At 39.6% G+C, this 21151-nt stretch overlaps 1 protein-coding gene across 2 annotated transcripts; it reads right to left on the reverse strand.

Annotated features, from left to right (window-relative positions):
* Positions 1-7807: 7807 nt before the first annotated feature.
* Positions 7808-20938, reverse strand: C13H2orf49 (chromosome 13 C2orf49 homolog). 2 transcript variants are annotated; one of them, XM_025353595.1, is made up of 5 exons: positions 19355-19513; positions 17272-17438; positions 14063-14189; positions 13814-13936; positions 7808-11693 (listed from the first exon to the last, which is right to left on the reverse strand). In XM_025353595.1, exons 1-5 carry the CDS (start codon positions 19451-19453, stop codon positions 11637-11639), a joined length of 573 nt encoding a protein of 190 aa, XP_025209380.1. In that variant the 5' UTR covers positions 19454-19513; the 3' UTR covers positions 7808-11636. The 2 variants fall into 2 exon arrangements, with proteins under 2 accessions (XP_025209380.1, XP_025209379.1); XM_025353594.1 differs by having other exon boundaries at positions 8202-11693; positions 13814-14189; positions 19355-20938.
* Positions 20939-21151: the final 213 nt, after the last annotated feature.

A 21151-nucleotide genomic window follows, 5' to 3' on the forward strand; every position in this document is an offset into this window, starting at 1 on the left:
TTCAACCAACTGTGGATCAAAAGTATTCAGGAAAAAAAAAAATGTTGACACAGTTCCAAAAAAGTAAAACTTGGATTTTCCACATGCTGAGTCCTATGTTGAATCCATGCAGATGAAGTGATGTGTAGGCACTGTATTAGGTATTATTATAAGTAATCTAGAGATTATTTAAAGTATACAGAATGATGTGAATAGGTTATATGCAATTCTATGCCATTTTCTATAAGAGACTTGAGCATTCATGGAGTTTGGTATTTGTAGGGGGTCCTGGAATTAATCCCCCACAGATACCAAGAGATTACTTTACTCACCAAACAAACCAATGAAGAGATAAAAATTATTTTTAATAAATCAAATGGAATTCTGAAGTTGAAAAATATACTAAATGAAATGAAAAATTCACTAGAGGGGGCTTAATAGTAGATTTGAATTGGGAGAGGAAAATCAGTGAACTTGAAGATGGAACAACAGAAATTATACAATCTGAAAAACAGCAAAAAGAGTGAAATGAAAAGAGCTTCAGAGAAAGGTAAGAAACCATTAAGCATACCAATATATGTGTAATGGAAGGACTAGAAGGACTAGAAGGCTAGGAGAGAGAAAAAAAGAACAGGAGAAAATATTTTTCAGAGTTAATGACGAGCCAGGCACAGTGGCACGTGCCTGTTGTCCCAGCTACTCAGGAGGCTGAGGTGGGAGAATTGCCTGAGTCTAGGAGTTTGAGGCTGCAGTGTGAGAAAACAGCACCTGTGAACGGCCACTGCACTCCAGCCTGCACAACATAGTGAGACCTTCTTAAAACAGAAAAAGAAGAAAAACAGTTAGTGGTTGAAAAAGCCTCCAAATTTGATTTGATGAAAAATATGAATCTACATATTTAAGAAGCTCAATAAACTCAAAGTAGGATACATGCAGAGACCATACCCAGACACATCACATTCAAAGTGCTGAACACCAAAGATAATGAGAAAACTGGCTAGATGTAAAATAATATAGCTATATGATTAAGACTTTTTATTAAATTGGGAAATTAAACATACATATACAAAAGTACACAAAACAAATGCTGACAGGCAAAACTAAACCAACGAGATGTTGGAAATACTCTGTATTATGGGTTGTAAACTATGGTCCCTGGGCTAAATTCTGCCCACTGCCTGTTTTCTTTCCTAGTTTATTTTTTAGGGACAGGATCTCACTCTGTTGCCTAGGCTGAAGTGCAGTGCCATGATCACAGCTCACTGTAACCTTGAACTTCTGGGCTCAAGTGATCTTCCCACCTCAGCCTCTCAAGTAGCTGGGACTACAGGCACGCACCACCATGCCCGGCTGTGTGTGTGTGTGTGTGTGTGTGGGGTGGGGGGTTGTCATTTTGAGATGGAGTTTCGCTCTGTCACCCAGGCTGTAGTGCAGTGGCATGATCCTGGCTCACTGTAACCTCCACCTCCTAGGGTCAAGCGATTCTCCTGCCTCAGCCTCTCGAGTAGCTGGGATTACAGGCACCCGCCATCACACCCAGCTAATTTTTGTATTTTTAGTAGAGACAGGGTTTCACCACACTGGCCAGGCTCGTCTTGAACTCCTGATCTCAGGTGATCCACCTGCCTCGACCTCCCAAAGTCCTGGGATTACAGGTGTGAGCCACCACACCTGGCTGATGCATGGCTATTTTAAAAATTTTTTGTAGAGATGAGGTCTCACTATGTTGCCTAGGCTGGTCTCAAACTCCCGGGCTCAAGTATCCCCCCATCTTGGCCTTCCAAAGCGCTGGGATTACCAGCATGAGCCATCACACCTGGTCTTCTGTTTTCTTAAAAAAAACAACAAAAAACCGTTTTGTTCAAACACAGCCATGTATGTTCATTTATGCATTGGTTTGCTGGCTATTTTCTACTGTCTGGACCATTACAGAAAAACGTGCCACCTGTGCTGTACTGTGTATCTTGTTCTGGGTAGTGATACACACACACACACACACACACTTTTTTCTCCTAAGCTATATAACTTAGAACTTTTCTAACTTTACAGCATTTTATTATAACTCAATAAAAATTTTAAAAATTTATAGTATGTTACACTTTGAACTTGAGTTCACTTGAGTATACTTTGAGTTACTTTAAAGCTTGTCTTTTTTTTTCATTAAACAGCAAGCCAACTCGTTTGATCTTTGATTATTACAATATGTGAAACCTTTGGGGGTCAGTCTCTACTGCCTGATGTTTCTGTTGCAGCCCACACTGGGTCCACTGTGCTGGGATTACAGGCGTTGAGTCACCACGCCCGGCCAGGATATTATAAAATTCTTAATAGAACTAGTCTACCCTCAATCAAAACCATGAAAATGTAGTCACTGAAGTAAGTGAAAGAAACAGTTTCACTAATGAGGTAATCATTCTACATGAACCACGAACAAGGCAAGAAACTCAGTAAATCTATCTGCTGTGGTGCAATGTACCCTGGAACTACAATGGTTACTACTCCCTCAATATTGCCCTTAGCCCTTTATCTCTGGAAAAACTTTAGAGGAATACCTGCAAAAGAACTCAGTGCTGTTAGTAGAGCAGAACTTTAGAAAACTAGCAGAGAAATCCTTGTGATCACAAAAATGAAGCCCGAGGTATATGTACTACACATTGTGGACTTGCTACAACTAGACACTATCCAATTTGTAAGCAGAGGGCTGCCCTCAAGTCTTTGAGTCAGCACAATAAATAAACCCTAACTCCTTTGGACAAAACTTTGTAAAACTAGTTATATTAAAGCAAAATAAAAGTTATATTAATTTGCGTATCACTTCATCATATTACTTTAGAAACTTAAAGTATATACTCAATTCTCATCATCTTTAGTGATGCCCATTCAGACTTGAGGGCACCTCTCATTTTCTGCCTAGTTATTAAATGACAGATTACAGAGGCTCAGGGATAAGCATAAGGTTAATTCTAGAAATATCAAGAAATAAGATCTGCAAGAGTCTTAAGGATAAGAGTGAAATCCATCTGCTTTGCAAAGGAGGAAGTGGAAGCCCAGGAAGAATAAAGCTTACTCAAGACTGCGAAGAGGCCAACACACTAGAAATCAGAAATCCTGACTCCTAGCCTACTGTCCCCTAAAACATGAGATTTTTTCTTACACATAGAGATGGAGATGGGGCAAGTGCCATCTCTAAATACACGAGTTTTTAACACTGAGAAGGAAATGTCCACGTGACATACATGCCAAAATGTATGTAGTGACCTTTCAGTGGGAAAAAAAAAAAAAAAAATTGAGACTAGAACTCCATTATAACAGTAAGAGCAGACTGACTTCATCCCTGGCATCTATTAGCATTTATGCAGTTTACTCACTTACTATGTTCTGAGAATGCTATGGTTTGAATGTCTCCCCTAAAAGTTCATGTGTTGAAAACTTAATTGCCATAGACACAGTATTAAGAGATAGGGCCTTAAAGAGATTAGGCCATGAGGGCTCTGTCCTCATGAATGGATTAATGCCATTATCACAGGGGCAGTTATTATGGAAGTGATTTCTTGACTAAAAAAAAAGAAAGATGAGTTCAGCCCAACTTCTTCTGTGCTTTGCATACTCACTGCTGTCTTTCCGCCTTCCACCATGGGATAACCCTCACCAGCTGCCAGTGCTGTGCTCTTGGACCTCCCAGCCTCCAGAACTGGGAGCCAAATAAACTGGTCTTTATAAATTATCTAATCTGTGGTATTCTGTTATAGCTGGAGAAAAGGGACTAAGACAGAGAGGATCTTCTACAAGAGTAATCCAGTCGTTTGATTTTGATTGGTTTCTCTAGGCTTCAAGGAATTAAAAGATAAAACTAGTAAACTGCCTAATGCACAGAATACTGTGACTTTAATTATTAAATGTTTTTTTTTTTTTTTTTTTTTTTTTTTTTTTTGAGACGGAGTCTCGCTCTGTCGCCCAGGCTGGAGTGCAGTGGCCGGATCTCAGCTCACTGCAAGCTCCGCCTCCCGGGTTTACGCCATTCTCCTGCCTCAGCCTCCCGAGTAGCTGGGACTACAGGCGCCCGCCACTTCGCCCGGCTATTTTTTTGTATTTTTTAGTAGAGACGGGGTTTCACCATGTTAGCCAGGATGGTCTCGATCTCCTGACCTTGTGATCCGCCCGTCTGGGCCTCCCAAAGTGCTGGGATTACAGGCTTGAGCCACCGTGCCCGGCCAATTATTAAATGTTCTTCAGATTCCTTCTCAAATTTTTATTTAGATTGAACAACTGGGATTAAGAAGGAGAAAAGGCCCACCAGGCATGGTGGCTCGCGCCTGTAGTCTCAGCACTTTGGGAGGCCGAGGCGGGCAGACCACAGGGTAAGGAGATCAAAACCATCCTGGCTAACATGGTGAAACCCTCTCTACTGAAAATACAAAAAATTAGCTGGGTGTGGTGGCATGCACCCATAGTCCCAGCTACTTAAGAGGCTGAGGCTGGAGAATTGCTTGAACCCAGGAGGCAGAGGTTTCAGTGGGCCGAGATCCTACCACTGCACTCCAGCCTGGGCAACAGAGCGAGACTCCATCTCAAAAAAAAAAAAAACAAAAACAAAACCCAAACAAAAGAAGAAAAGGCCCTTGAGGACAGGGACCATGTTTTATTTACTTCAGTTCCTTATTTAGAGCCTAAGTATAGAGTAGACACCTTAAAACTGGTGAATCGCTGTTGTCTAGGGATTTTGTTGTTAATAGAGAAAAGTCAATTTGACATTCTTTTTCATTAAAACAAAACTGCAAAACTATCTTAAATGATACGACTTGAGCAACATTAGAAATGAGTTGGAGTCTCTAAGATTAAAGGCAAAAGGAATGAACATAGTCACTCTCATAATTAACAATTTATAATCACTCTCATCTAGCTGATAAAGTCGTTTCCCACATGGGTACAGGCTAACAACTCCTGCAACTACTGCTGGGTAAATGGATGGTGGTTGCTAGGAGCCATGTTTCTCACTGTTGGAGTGGGAGGTTACAGACATGCAAGGGAAGTCTGGAATGATCAATATGGTAATCGAGTCAGAGACATAGTATGAGCTCATGTTTTACTACTATAGGTACAGATGGTTACATATAGATAAATCTATAGAAATGTACACCTATAGGGCTTAATATACATACATATATTTCCTTGCTCTGTCAGTTGAGGAGGCCTAAAAACAATGACGCCCCAGTAGCAATCAGCATACTTAGTACCCAGATCTCAGTTTTCAATAAAAGGAGCCAAGGCTTCTTAGAGAAATGATTCATTCTAGGGCTTGGCCAAGAAATATACAAAATGACACTAGAGCATCCTATAGTACCAGAAAGGAAGTGTTCAAAGAAAACACCATGATGGGGAAAGTCACAAGGAAATGGGAGCTAACTGAAAGAGCTTTTGATGGCCAATGCAAGAAATAATTTGAGTTAAAAAACAAAACAAAAAACAAAAACACACATTAGACTTTAACCCAAAATACAAACTAAGTATCCATGAGTCATACTGACATACATCACTGAATAAAATTAATGGTAGAGAATAGATAAGTCTCCTGTGCAGAATTACAAATAATTTAGGTACTTCGCCAGCAAAGTAACTCCGCATTCCTGAAGTGACTTTGTCCCAAAGAGCACAGTATGTATGAAAAGGGGAAATAGAAATAACCTTTTTTTTTTTTTTTTTTGGGGGGGGAGAGGGGGTGGGGGGCAAAAGTGACATTCAGAAGGGAAAAGCAGTAACTTTATGGTGGAAAAAAAATGACAAACACTATGTCAGCCAAATGAGATTAAAGTTAACCTCAAAAGTAATATCATGTTTACAGTATGTGTTCTCAAAATAATGTGATGAAAATAGCAATTTACCTCTGTGGTCTTCCCCCCAAAACACACAGCCCCAGTCTAGTCATGAGAAAACATCAGAAAAATCTCAATTGAGGAACATTCCCCAGGTATTTACCTGACCATTACTCTTCAAAACTGTCAAGTCATCAAAAACAAGGAAAGTCTGAGAAACTGTCACATCCAAGAGAAGCCTAACATGACATGACAACGAAATAACATGGTATCCTGGGTAGGATCCTGGCACTGTAAAACGGTACTAGGGAAAAACTCAGAAAATCGAAAAAAATTATGAACTTTAGTTAATAATGAGTCATTTCAACAAAGGTACCATGCGAATGTATGTTAGCAGGGAAACAGTGTGGGCTATGTTAAAAATCTGTACTACTGTGCCAATGTCTCCAAAAATCTAAAACTGTCCTAGTTTATTTTTTAAAAGTTTATTTTCAAAAATTACATAGCAAGGCAGAACAGACATAACAGAAGGCTTCGAAAGATAGGATGGTTTTGTATTTATGAAAAGTATTTGTCTTTCACCATAACTGGTAAAGCATTTTAAAGTCTCTTAAAGGTTTAACTGTTCATCAAATAAGTTTTAGTTTAAACTATTTACCTGAAGATTAAAAAAACAAAACAAAATTTGGCTAATTTTACTTGAAGATAAAAGATAGGGCTATTATCGACTTACTCAACTAGTCTATTTTTGACTAAACTGAATGCTTGGTTAAGTCTCAACGAGTTAACAGCTTCCAATTGGTATCAGAATCAAATCCAAAGTCCTACGTAGGGTCATACATCATCTGGTCCTGCCTATTCTTTGACGTCATTTTATACTACCATTGCCCCTATTTTCATTCACTTGAGCCACACCAGTCTTTCTGTTCTAAGAACCTCGTAAGTCTTAGGGCTTTCATGTTTTGTCCTTGTCTGGTACCTGTTACCTACTGCTGGGTAGCAAACTACCCCCAACACTTAGTGACTTTCTACAACTCCTACTTTATTCACTCATGATTCTGAGTGTCATCAATTTGGACTGATTCCACCAGGAAGCTCATCATGCAGCTTTAGTTAGCTGGCAGCTAGACCGGGGATAGGTGACTACTGGTCACATGTCTGGCAGTTAGTGCTAGCTGCTGGGTGTTGGGAGAACCATGCATTTCCATTGGGTAGCCTGGGCTTTTTCACAGGGCTGCAAGCAGAGGTCCAAGTGTAAGAGTAGAAGCATTCACTTGATCAAAGCAAGTTACAAGGCCAGTCCATATACAAGTGGTGGGAAGCTGACTCCAGCCTTGATGGGAGGACTATGCAGCCATCTAAAATCAGACACACGTAGAATCCTTCTCCTGAAAGCTTTCCATAGCTATGCCTTAGTCATGCTCTCTTCAAAATATAGTATCTTCAGAGGCCTTTCCTAACCACTGTGTTTAAAATAGCTCCTCATCCTACTTTCTTTGTCCTTCACCATTTCATGACCCTGTTTTATTTTCTACCAACTGTCCATTATATCCTGGTTCACTTGTCTGTTTTCTCTATGAGAGCAAGTACTTAATCTGCCTTGTTCATTCCCAAGAGCTAGCATAGTAGGTACTCAACAAATATACAGGCAATTCAAATCTCTATTTTTTATTCCACAATAAGATGATCAAGTTATTAAAAAACTGAAAAAGTCATGTACTTTAGTGAGTAAAATGTACTTCAGTAAAAACAATCTAAGTGGAAATAAGACTTTTGTCTCTTCTGTCCAGACAAAAAAAAAATGAAGAATCTACGTGTGAAAGTACAAAGTAGAAGCTGGGTGTGGTGGTGCATGCCTGTAGTTCCAGCTACAGGAGGCTGAAGCATGAGGACCGCTTGAGCCAAGGAGTTCAAGGCTGCAGTGAGCTATGATGATGCCACTGCACTCCAGCTCTGGGTGACAGAGCAAGACCTCATCTCTAAAATAAAACAAAAGACAAAGTAGAAAGTTACCTGAGTCTTTTCCAAATTATTTAATTTAGAGCATCAGTCTCTAAATACAGTAATATTAAGATAGCAGTTTAGAAATTAACTTTTTTTCAGATCACTGTAACATAAAATCTCTCAACTGAATCTCTAGTTTGTCTCATTTTGTTAAGAGCTTTAACATTAGATGGGAAGGTTCAGAGACTTCTATTTCCATCCTTCAACATGTAGTGACAGTCAACGTATCAGGCTCTGTAGCACCATGATATCCCAGCACCAGACTACTCCAGCCATCCTCTCATTCAAAGAAGGGCTGCAAGACGTGGTTGGACTACTCAAATCACATCTGATCTTAATCCAGGTACAGAAAGTTGTACTATAAAGAATACTTTCCAAAATTGTTTACTCGAATAAAAACAGATCAAGTCATTACAGAGCATTTTTCCATTTTAATAAGAACAACAGACCTACTCAAGGTAATTTTATTCTGTTTATTTAAATAAGGATAAGGCTACTTAAAAGACTCTTTACATACAAAATGTACAAGGTTAAACTTTTCTGTACTGAATTACAAAACCTGCACAAGCATTTAATAAAAGAGCACACTTAAAAACATTTGACCATCATTTAGCCTCTAAAAATTACTGAAGTTCAACAGTAGTAAATAGAGGAAGCTCTTACATATATATATATATATATATATATATGATTTAATCTACTGGCAGTTTTACTTAATGTAAGTTTTTAAAAGGTCACATTGCTATTGAATGAGTCTCTAGATCAGTTTTAGAATCGTCTCTCAAAACTTAAGTCAACCAAAATATTATTTCAAATAATAATTCCAATTCTGAAGAATTTTAATACTAGCAAATATATTATGGCCTCATAGTAGTAACTGAACCAGCTTTCCAAAGTGCCTGCTAGCTGTCCAGATGAATTAGGCTACTTTGGAAAACTGTACTGTCTTTACAGCCATTGAGAAGTCATTCAGTGCCCTGGTGCTGTAGGGTCCTGAGACTTTCCAGAATTCACACAGCAGTCTATGATCCTTCAAATGTAAGAGGACAGGGGGTCAGCCTATCTTCACCCCTCATTGAATGAGGAGGGCCAAGCAATAAGACTTGCAAACCTAAGCCAGAAGCTTGGGTTCTACAGTAAGGAGGAAGGAGAATTAAAATAGAGAAAGAAAATGTGTAAGGAGAAAGGGTAAAGAAGGAACAATGAGGGAAAGGAAGAAAAAACAAGGATGCCTGCTAATGGCAGGAAGTGGTAAAGTGACTATAACTACAACTTACAAGCCACCCACTAACTCTAATGCCATTCATTTGCCTACTCCAATAAGAAAAGCTGGCTTTACTGGAATATAGAATCAAGAGCAACATTATCCGCCTTATGTTAGTGAGTAACTAGTATTCTAAAGTTGTTTGCCATACATATCAAGTTCTTCTAATCTTTGAAGCAAACCAAAATACTTCAAAACATAGGGCTCCCAGGGCTGCTGCTCCAGATTCCCAGCATTCAGCATGCTTCACTATGTGGAGAAAGACATTTCAAGACAAGCTGTATCCATACACCTTCAGAAGGAACAAAGCTCTAAGAAGGTGGGATCATGTTAACCCATAGTAAATGGTTTAGCGTTTCTCCACATCATTTCAAACTCAAAATAGCTCAATAATATGCTGCTACATGAGCACTGATTCTGAATGTTCATAATATAAACTTCAATTTGAAGCAACAATGTTACACAGTTCAGCTGTTATTACCAACCTACTCTGTAAGTTAAAATACAAATAAAATATTAATTTTATTGAGTAACTAAAAATAAGTTCCCACTGACTTAAAATCGTCAAATGGCTAACTCTCTCTCAACTAAGAGAGATACACAGAAGGAAGCGGAAAGCACAACTGAATATAAAATAAAATTTGTCCATCTACTCTAAAATCTGCACTTTTAAAATCTCCTTTTGCATATATTTATGTATAGGATCACAGTTGCCCACCAACATTATTATGTCTATCAGCCCTGCAGATAACAATTTACTGTAACGTTAATTTATGCAGTACTTAGTATGTTTTATCTTATGTGTACAGATTTACAGTCTGGAATAAAGGCAAAATGATTAAAAACTATTGGGTTAAAGTCTTAGTATGATACTTACCTGCAAGGCTGAATTAATTTTTTGGAAGGCTATTCAATAGCTGAACTAAAATGCTTGTTTTAACAAATCAAAAGAGAAATAAGACTACTTTAAAACATATTTAAAAAGGTAAATCCCAATTTGAAGATCAATCATATAACAAAAAAGTATGAAGTATCCTTTGCTTTTGCTTAGAAACACACAGCAGAACAGTAGAAACTAGAACTCATGAATATAAGGTAAACCCTATCTTCCCACTGATTTCCATTATACAACTGGAGTGAAAAATACCACTCGAACAAAAATAAACAAAAAACCTTAGCAGGTAATTCTGTGTGGAACAGCCCTGTGGGAAGAGTCTATATTACAGCTGCAGGGAATCGCATGTAAGCTAGGAGTCCATCTTCCTATGTTGCACTCTGCAGTGACTTCCGACTCCAGTGGCTCCTCTATTGCCTACTCCATATTACACTAATTTTTGCCCCTGACTGCTATGCTTCCTGGACTCTTATAAATTCTAGAATTCTAACCCCACTCCCAATTCTCTAAACTTTCTTCCATCGAATACCACCTCTAACATGATTACTCTGCCTAAGATTTTTTAAATCAACGTCATTCTGAAAAGATTAAGCTCCCCGGAGCGAGTAATAGCTGAACTCACAGAGTGAGATCACAGACTGCTCATGAAAACAGTAGGTAGGACTGCTGCATGACAAGAACATTCTAAAGGATGGGCCAGGTGCAGAATCGACCAGTCAACTCATAATATATATGTCAATTGTTACAACTTCAAGGAAAGGAACAATAGCAAGCACTGATTCCTTTTTGCTTTTTATGGGAAGAAGCAATGTAAGCAATTAAAGAACAACATTTTTATCTGTATATTCTCAATAGTTTTCCAGCAGTACTACAAAGATGCTTTTCTTGGTGAACCTTTAAGGATGAATGTTGCAATATTTACTAAAATACTATGATAAACTCTTATATGCTTCTGCTTTGTAAAAGAAATTAAAATGGCAGGCAAACTAGTAAAATATTTGAGTTTTTAAAAAAATCTCAAATTTCCCCAAAGACTCTGAACAAGGCTAATGAGAGTAACTCCTAAAATTCACTGAATGCTTTCTTTTTTTTTGAGATGGAGTTTCGCTCTTGTTGCCTAGGCTGGAGTGCAACGGCATGATCTTAGCTCACTGCAACCTCCACCTCCTGGGTTCAAGCGATTCTCCTGCCTCAGCCTCCCGAGTAGCTGGGATTACAGCATGCACCACTATGCCCGGCTAATTTTGTATTTTTTAGTAGAGACAGGGTTTCTCCCTGTTGGTCAGGCTGGTCTCGAACTCCTGACCTCAGGTGATCTGCCCGCCTCAGCCTCTCAAAAAGCTGGGATTACAGGCGTGAGCCACTGTGCCTGGCCAATTCAATGGATGCTTTACAGCAGACTTGCAGCTAATGATTTCAGTAGGGTCAATATAAATGACATATACTAAGCCATTGGTTTTAAAAGATATTCTTTCCTAATCAGGGCAAGACAGGCAAGAATTTTAAAAAAGGAAGGGAGGGAGGGAAGAAGGGAAGGAAAATAAATCCTTTATTTTTTTAAACCTATTTGGAACCTCTTAAGAAAATTCCACAATAATCAGGATTTCTGTAAATATTGTCAATATATATGAACATGTTTGAAAAACTACAGTTACAGTATATTTACATTTTTGGAAACTTTTCTTCAGGGCCAAGTAACATGTTGTATCTTCCTTTTTGCTTGTGGGGGCTTCAGGTTATTCTGAAAGACATGAACAGAAATCAGTTTATACTTGTACGAGTATCAGAAAACAACTAAAATGAACATTTTAAACAACCAAGGTTTACTATTAATATATTAATGGAAGATCACTGCTGCCATCTGGTGGGAATATATTCAAAGAGAAGGGGGTGAGTTTTCTTTTTTTTTTTTTTGAGACGGAGTCTCGCTCTGTCGCCCAGGCTGGAGTGCAGTGGCGCGATCTCGGCTCACTGCAAGCTCTGCCTCCCGGGTTCCCGCCATTCTCCTGCCTCAGCCTCCCGAGTAGCTGGGACTACAGGCGCCGCCACTTCGCCCGGCTAGTTTTTTTCTATTTTTTAATAGAGACGGGGTTTCACCGTGTTAGCCAGGATGGTCTCGATCTCCTGACCTCGTGATCCGCCCGTCTCGGCCTCCCAAAGTGCTGGGATTACAGGCTTGAGCCACCGCGCCCGGCCCGAGAAGGGGGTGAGTTTTCTAGTGCTGTGGTTCTCAAACCTGTGTAGTTTAGAATAACTCAGAGCACTTAAAAACATGACCCAGGCCTGGTCTTATCCTAGAACCAATTAAACCAGAATCCATAAAAGGTAGGGGGATAAGGCTCTGACTTCTTTTTGCTTTTTTTGGAAGCTCTTCAAGTGATCTTAACATACAATCAGGGTTGAAAACCACTGACTGCTCCAGATCTGCCTTCTCCCTGTCCAGCCCATCTCCCCCATCAACTTGGCAATCCAAAGTCAGTGGGAAACAGGCCAGGCAGGCAGCTCATGTCTGTAATCCCAGCACTCTGTGAGGCCGAGTCAGGCGGATCACTTGAGGTCAGGAGTTTGAGACCAGCCTGGCCAAGAGGTTTGGTGAAACCCTGTCTCTACAAAAATATGTATCTCGTATCTATAAAAGAGTAAAATTTTCTAGGGTAGAGAAATGCTATTTAACAGCCTGGAAAAAAAAAAATTCTGAGGCTTACTCCTTATGGCAATATTTGAGATGTAGCTTTATTCTTCTAACTCTTATCCCACACCTTCCTCCTCTCTCCTACAAAGGTAGCTGAAGGGTGTATGGAGGAAGCATGGCCTCCGGAGTGTGTGCCCTGGGATCGAAGAAACCTAAATTCAAATTGCAGTCCGGTCGCTTACTAATAACTCCGGAACTCTGGACAAACTTATTTAAATTTACTAAGTTTCTGTTTCCTTATCTGTGAAATAGGAATAACGAAGATGCCTACTTCATAGGGTTACTGACAGGAGTCAATGAACTCATGAAAGTAAAAAACTCATGACCAAGTCAGGTGGTTTTCTTTTCCCAGGGTCTACTATTTTAGAATGTTTGAATTTTCTGAGTTTTGATCCCTTTGATACATGATTAGATAATGATAATACCAAAGCCAAAGTATACTACAGGAATAACGGCTATTAAACTACTAGGTATTTAAAAGTAAAAGTACTTTTCTGAAGAGCCTATATATATTACATATATATATGTATATATAAAAACTCATCTCACAAATTAAACTCTAATACATTGTGTTAACTGCACCAAATTTGCCAACAAGCATCCAAATGACTCAACATAGTAGAGCGCAACATAATAGATTTCCCCAACTTCGGCTATCCCCACAAAGCGAGGTAACTTGAGCAGCAGGCAAGGCAAGTGGTAAATCTTAAAAAGATTCTGGTGTGGATTTAAGGTATGGTGTGGGTTTAAGGTGTGGGTTTAAGAGAGACTTAAGGTCAGGCCCCAAATGCTACTTAATAAATGTGAGACCCTGGACAAATTACTTAATGTTCTAAACCCTGCTAATAAAGGAATATGTATCTGTTTTAGTTCCAAGACAGTTAAAGGAATTAAATGAGAAAAATCTAGGGAAACTGCCTAACAGCTCCTCTCTCTATGTATTTAAGCAGAAATAACTTGAATTAACTTTTAAAAACATTAATCACCACGGATTTTAAAATTCCAGGATTCAAGTACTGGAGTAATGAGATGTATTATACAAATTGGACAGACCATCAAAAGGGTTCAAGAACAGAATGTAGCACAGTCGACCCACCTCCCGTCATCAGGCAGACTGCTCAGGTTTCATTCAGACCACTTACCAGCATGGAAACCACCCCCATACTTACCATGGCCTCTGCTTCTTCTTTAGGAGCAGCTCGCTTTAACTTCACTGGAGTAGTTCCAACAGGGGACAATGGTGGCGACTTCACAGGGCCTGAAGGACTTTTCCTATGCGTTAAGTCATGGTTCTGTTTAGTGTCATTATTATTGTGTTCCGTTTTATTGTTCATAGGCAAATTGGAAGACAAAATTAGGGGTGAAACACTCGAAGAGGAATTTGATAATTTTCTAAAGGCATTACTGGTAAAGCTTGCCTGAGGGGGAGGCTTGAGTCGATCATTATCTCCATTCTCTGTCTTTTTCACTTTTATGCTTGTACTTGTTGAACTTCCATCAAATACGATGAGGGGTCTTTTCCTTAACCCATCTACAGTACTACTCCTGAAATCAAAGAGATGCACTCTTGAAAAATACCATCTGGAATTCAAGTTCACTGGAATTCAAGTTAAAATAAACAGTAAACAAAAAGATTTATTGATAAGACTAATCTATTCTAAGTGAGACTATTAAAAATGAATTTTCTATGTTCACTCTAAATGAAAGAATTTCCTAGTGTTTTATTTCAAAGTTTAAAATAGTTATGTACAAGAAATTCAAAGTTAGCTTTAATGTATACACAAGATGCAGCTATTTTTAAAACATCAATTAACCATCTAGCCCTGGAACTTAAAATGAGATTTCCTAGTTAAAAAACAAACACCAGCTTATTGATGGGGTTATCTTAACCATGCAATCTGTTATTATTTAAAAAGGATAATAAACTATAAAACTATACCAAGACTACCACAGTAGCAGTCTACAAATGAGGCACAGCATTCTACTCCATTCAATAAAGGTCTCTAAAGCCAAGGCATTTTCTAAACTAATTGTAACTATGACATTTGTACAAGTTCAATTGTAAAATTTGGCAAGTGTCTCATATTTACCTCCTGGAAACCTAATTTCCACTCTTAATAGTAAAGGTTAATAATGAAAGCATTTATTTGCTTACTACTTATTATACCTCAAGCTATATCACAGATCAATTGAAAAAAAAAATTTTTTTTTTTTTTTGAGAGGGAGTTGCACTCTTGTTGCCTAGGGTGGCATTCAATGGCATGATCTTGGCTCACTGCAACCTCTACCTCCCAGGTTCAAGCGATTCTCCTGCCTCAGCCTCCTGAGTAGCTGGGATTACAGGTGCGTGCCACCATGCCCAGCTAATTTTTGTATTTTTAGTAGAGACGGGGTTTCACCAAGTTGGCCAGGCTGGTCTTGAACTCCTGACCTCAGGGTGATCCACCCGCCTCAGCCTCCCAACATGCTGGGATTACAGGCGTGAGCCACTGCGCCTGGCCTTAAAAAAAAAATCCTTTTAATTAAACATATTAAAAGAACTTGACATAGCCAGTTATCAGGAAGAACATTTTAGCCCTGCCACTCAAAGTGTGATCCAGGGACCAGCAGCACCAGCACAGCAACGTCATTAGCTTGGGAGCTTGTAAGAAATGGAGAGTCTGGGGCATCAACCTGAACTAATACATCAAACCCACCTTTGAACCAGACTCCTAGGCAGTTGGCCAAACTCAACAATTCTTGGGTCATCACTGAACATTATTTGGTAGAAAATGAGAAATAAGCTCACTGTATACCCACTGCCTTTGTAGAAGTAGAAGGGAAACAGGGACTGAGAGCAGGGTTTGACAATTTGTTTAATCTAAGATTCAAGAGGCACATTAAAGTTTGAGAAGCACCGGGCTATATTGCTATGGACCTGGTCCTAGCTCTGTGTGACCGTGGGCATGTTATAGCTCTTCTCAGGATCTCAGTTCCTCCATAGATGAAATAATAAGCAGTTCAACAATACAAGATGATCTCTTGGATCCTTCCAGTTCTAATGCTCTGATCCAATTGTGAATTTAAAAAACAGTCAAAGATCCTTTCCGAAATGATTTTGGGGGACTAATCAAGACAGTTGTACGAAGATTGCTTCAAAGGAAACTATGACCAGCACATAAAGTTTTGCTTACTAGAACAATATGCCTGAATGTGCTGATCAAGAGGAAAATACTGGCTGAATACCAGCAAAAGTAAATTAAAAGTCATATGCAGTGTAAGCCATATTTATGAAAGTTAACACCACTACATAGTCTGTACAAGTAAAAGTAACCACCAAGCTAAAATGATGGTCAATCTGAAGTGCATTCTTGATCAAAGGTCAGACTGTGTATTTTCCAAAAGACAATGAGGAGACATGTATTCTTCGTACTTGGAGAATAATCTCAATCCTTAAGTTTTACTTTGTAAAACAGAGACTAAAACTCAGAGGAACATACTCCCTTTTACCCCCACCTTCCTACTCTGTATTCTCTCACTGCTTCTAGTGGATTGCCTATGATGGTGTCTTACAAATAGAAGGTGCTAAAAAAATTAATTGATCGATAGTATCCACTTGAGATATAATAGGCATAGAAGAGTTCACTTAAAGATCTTAGGACACTTTGTACTTATTAACCAATCAACAACACTGATTAATCACATGTAATTTTCTTTAAAAAAGAAAAATCACTTGCTTGTGGTTTTATAAAAATTTTTTTGAAATTAAATAATTTTAAATAGCATAACTTAAGCTAGTTAACAGGCCCTTCATTTGTGTATTATTCAAAGACCTTAGAGTTTTACCTGACTTGACTTTTTTCTCAAAATTCAGGAAATCCTATTGGCTCTATCTTCAAACATGCATGCTCCAACCTACCAAATTTACTACTGTAGTCAAAGCTGCCGCCATCTATTGCCTAGATTACAGTATAGCCTTCTAATTTGTTTCCCTGCTTCCACTCTTATACACGCCCATTCCCTCCCCACACACCTTAAATCACTTCTCAGGACAGCAGCCAGAGTCATCCTGTCAAAATGTACATCTAATGATGTCACCACTCTGCTTAAAACCTTCTAGTGGCTTCTCATCTCAGAGTAAAGCCAAAGTCCTTACAATGACTTACAAAGCTTTACATGATCTGACAACCTCTCCCGTTGGCCCCCAATACAACTCGTTCCTCCTACTTCGCCATCCAACCCTGATGGCTGCTTTGTTGTTTCTGGTATACGATGGGCACATTCCAGATCCAGCCTCTTGTATTCTGCCTGGAATGCTAGCTTGTTCTCTTCTTCCTACAGGTCTCTCTACTAAAATGTCATTTCTCACTAAGATCGTTCCTGGACAATTTACCAAAAATTGTAATCTTTCTCCCTGGTCTTTATTACTATATAACAATACCATATCTTAACTGTGTTACTATGTTTCTCCCAACAAAAATATGAGCAGAGAATTTTGTCAGTTTTATTCACTGCTATATGGACAGTGCCTGGTGCTCAATAGATAGTTATCGAGTAAATAGCTTTTTTACTTAAGTTTACTTCAGGAAAAATCAATAACTGTTTAGTTATATAAGATAAATTGAAAACCAGAACCACCAAAAAGTACCTTTTAGTCTCATTTTTAATCTCATGTTGTTCTCTTTTCTTTTCCATCATTTTTCCCCATCTATTCTTCGGCAAATCCCTCTGAGGCAATGGTATTGCATGCTGGACATAAAGGTCAGTAAGACTGTCTTTGTTTACCCTTACATCAGTTTCAACAGCTATGTTCTTCTGTGGGAAAGGAAACAAAAGCAATTTCAAAACAACATTTTTTATTTTAATAAGTAACCACCTTACCTAACAGGGTAAAACATGACTGCTTAAATAACAAATTATAAAAAGCAATTTTCACAAAACACGTGCACTCAGAGGCAGTGTTATAGGTTGAATCCTGTAAATATGAGGTTCAGCCTCATCTTAAAGACAATGGTCATATTTTCTCAGTGTGACAAGGATTGCTGTCCACAACTGCTCAGCCAACACACCAAGCATGAAAGATCATTTCCAGTAATATTATCTTAATATACAAAGGGGATTGAAAACGGGAGACTGCCCGGGAAAAACAGACAAAAGAAAGCTAACAATGATTAACAATCACCACATTCTGTCAATAAGCTACTTTGAGTGTTACTATCATGATCAGATTAGTGGGATGAAGGTCTCAGTCTGTCTTATATTTCTCGTGCTTCTCTAATCTGGTGCTTCCTAAATTGAAGTTAACTACTAAGATTTCAAATAATACCACAGATAGGAACTGTTATCCCCGTACTGATGACAGTAGCAGTACATCATTAGAAAAGCCTGCACCCCATTTTCACTGGTCCTTTCAAGTAAGCCTCCAGTCACTGTCCAACCATCTAATCACCAAATTCCTCCTCATTTTCCAATTTGTTCTTGACATCATGAAAACCACAGCATAAGCACAGTAGTCATGAAGACAGAGTTTGGATTTAAGAAGGAAAAATGAGAATGGAAATGAGATCACAGGCTCTTCAATTTCAACTCAGAAAGGCTTGAAAACATTACATTGAAAACATTAAACAGTACAACTGACAAGCCTATATCCTCTAACAAAAACTAATAAAAGCACATTTTACTTCTCTTTCGTATATTGGACTCACCTATTTTTACCCTGTACTCACTCAGAGGTAGGGGAAACTCCCAGGATTCTCTTGGACAACATTCCCAGAGAATTCACAGGCCCGTTACTTTGGAAAGTATTGCCTTAGGACAGCTGTTCTCAAAGCGTGCTGTCTAGGCCAGCAACCAGCTGGTTAAAAATGCAAAATTTCAAGCCACATTACGGAACTACTGAACGAGAAACAGGGGACGGAGCCCATCAATCTGTGTTTTAGCAAGCCCTCGACTGATTCTTAAGTACCTAAAAAGTTTGATAACCACAGGTAAAAACTTACTACCATAATTAAAATAAGCTCTACTTGGCAAGAGGACTTGAAATTCAAGAAAGATAGGGTACCAGGGGAAAACCATATGGAAAACAACAAAATACGCTACATAAACCCCAAGGAAACTTTCAGTAATTCTCTATCACTTAAAACATCACTTTTTTCCTTTCTCATTTTTCTCCTATTACTACAGGCCACGCACTACATGGAGAGCCAGGAGCCCTGAATTCTCCCCCGGGCAGTACCATTTACAGATGCTGTGACCTTAAACAAGTCACTTCATCTCTCTAGAACTGTTTAATCATCTTTAAACGATTAGAGAGGGTGTGCAATGGACGGCTTCTCAGATGCTTTCCAGTCCTGACAGTCCATGATTTCTACCTTCCATGTCTATTCTACGCTTCTTCCCCACTTCCTTTCTTCCTCAGGTCGGTGCTTACACACAGGCAGGGGGTGTCGCCTGGGATTCCTCTTTACAAGCCATCGGGACTCAGATAGATAAGCCCTATTTCCCAAGCATTCCTGATATTCTACGGACGTCTCTTTTTCGGAGAGGAGGCGAGGAGCGGGAGCGAGGGGACAGCTGGCTGGTTTGCGTGGGTGGAGAGTGGCACAAACCCGGCGGGAGTGTCAGTGGTTGCCGAGGGCTACTTAAGGCAAGCTCAGGTGCAAGCGCCTCACCTGGGAAGGCCCACTCGCCCGCCCTCCTTCCCTCCCTCCCTCCGATCCGGCGCGCCCAACCTGCTCTAGAGTGAGGAGAAGGAACTCTTGGGACAGCAGCTCCGGGTGCAGCAGCAGTTCCGAGTCCGTGCAGCTGCGACCGCCCACATCCCCCGCCATCGTCGTCGCCAGGAGACCCCAGTCGGCTACCCACAAAGCCCCGCGAAGGAAGCGTTCCGGAAGTGACGTACCCGGGCGGAGACTCGCGTGTGTCGTCACTCTGAGTGCGCCGCATGCGGGGCTCTTTCCCTCGCAGCTGGTGCGAGTGTTGGGGCCTGGTCCAGCTTGCAAAAGCTCGCAGAGACCAGAGAAAAGAGAACGATGTCAGACGTAGAAACAAATGGCGTGTCAAGTTTTGCAGGAAGGGAGGGAAGAGTGAAGCTCCGGGAGCCGGCGACGATTGGTCGCGCTTTCTGTGACGTCCAACGGCAGAGGTCAAAGGGATTCCTGGGGCAGCCTCAAGGGAAAGAATTCTGGCGCGGGGGGCTGGTATACAGTACTCTAAATATGGCAGTGGTTGTGTCTGAAATTATCGTGCTTTTCTTTGTTTAATCTGTTTCTTGTCTCTTCATCGCCCTTCTATATAACGTAAGACCAGAGGCTTTATTTAGTGAATTCCCTGTAACCCAGGCTCCTTGGACAAATAGGTATTCAAGTATTTGTTTTGAAGTAATGCTCTGAATTAACCTGCTCACATGTAAAAAATAATAACCGGCTGGGCAACGCCAGTAATAACCGCCAAACGTTTGTTAGACATTTACAGTGTGCCAGGGACTGCGTTTTACGTGTATTATCACATTCCTCAGAACAGCCTAATGAGGTGTGTATTACCAGAATGCCTATTTTTCAGATGAGGAAACTGATGCATAGAAAGAATAATTTACTCAAGAGTGAGGAAGTAGTAAGCATAAAATCCAACTACATTTTTTCTGCATGTATTAATAGCTACAGTGAAGTTTTTAAATTGCTGTAGGTATCAATTATAGTCTAATTCCCAGTAATTCACTTACTAAGAAATATTTTCTGCTTCTCTTTTATCATTCATGGGAGCGATACATATCCCTAAATATTTTGCACATTTAAAACTTAAACTTGTTGGGTGTGGTGGCTTATGCCTGTAATCCCAGCGTTTCGGGAGGCTCAGATGGGAGGATTGCTTGAGGCCAGGAGTTCTAGGCCAGCCTGGGCCACGTAGTAAGACCCTGTATCTACAAAAAAAAAAAAAAATTAGCCAGGCATGGTGGTGTCTCTGCAGTACTAGCTACTTGGGAGGTTGAGGTGGTAGGATCACAGGCGCCCAGCAATTCTAGCCTGCAGTTAGATAGGATTACCACACTGTACTTCAGCCTGGGTGACAGAATGGTACCATGTCTGAAAAAATAAAACTTACAGATATGTTTTGAATATTTATTGTATGCATCCTCTGTGATGTGTCATTTTATTGGAAATTATTGCATTGTCTACAAAAATATGAAGAACTCTGAGGATGCCAAAAGATAAACCTCAAAAGAGTACTAGAAGTGAGATCCTCAAAAAGAGAAAGCTGAGAAGTGTTTCCCAATTTTTCTTATTAATGTATGTAATACTTTATGTCTAAAAACTGAATTTCAGAGCTGGGAGGAAACTTAAAAGTTGCTCAGTCTAGTTCTTTCAGGTTGGTGCCAAGAAAGCTGATCAGACTTGCCCAAAATTGAACAGTCTTAAATCTGAGCTGAGGCAGGCATCTGTCTTAAATTGGAGTTAAATGTATTAGCGTCATGGTATTAACATCATCATATTCCACATCTCAAATCTTATTTGATTTTCATTACAATAGTG

This window comes from Theropithecus gelada, chromosome 13 (assembly GCF_003255815.1).
Source record: "Theropithecus gelada isolate Dixy chromosome 13, Tgel_1.0, whole genome shotgun sequence".
In the NCBI taxonomy this organism is placed as follows: domain Eukaryota; kingdom Metazoa; phylum Chordata; class Mammalia; order Primates; family Cercopithecidae; genus Theropithecus; species Theropithecus gelada.

Bases quoted from the DNA above. Each gene is read 5' to 3' on its own strand.
- C13H2orf49 (XM_025353594.1), bottom strand. From the start codon at position 19,453: ATGGCGGGGGATGTGGGCGGTCGCAGCTGCACGGACTCGGAACTGCTG. The intron at 17,439-19,354 runs GTTGGGCGCGCC...CCTTTCCCACAG, and splicing joins TTCTCCTCACTCTAGAGCAG to AAGAACATAGCTGTTGAAAC. The intron at 11,694-13,813 runs GTAAGTATGGGG...CATGTCTTTCAG, and splicing joins AAGAAGAAGCAGAGGCCATG to AATAACCTGAAGCCCCCACA.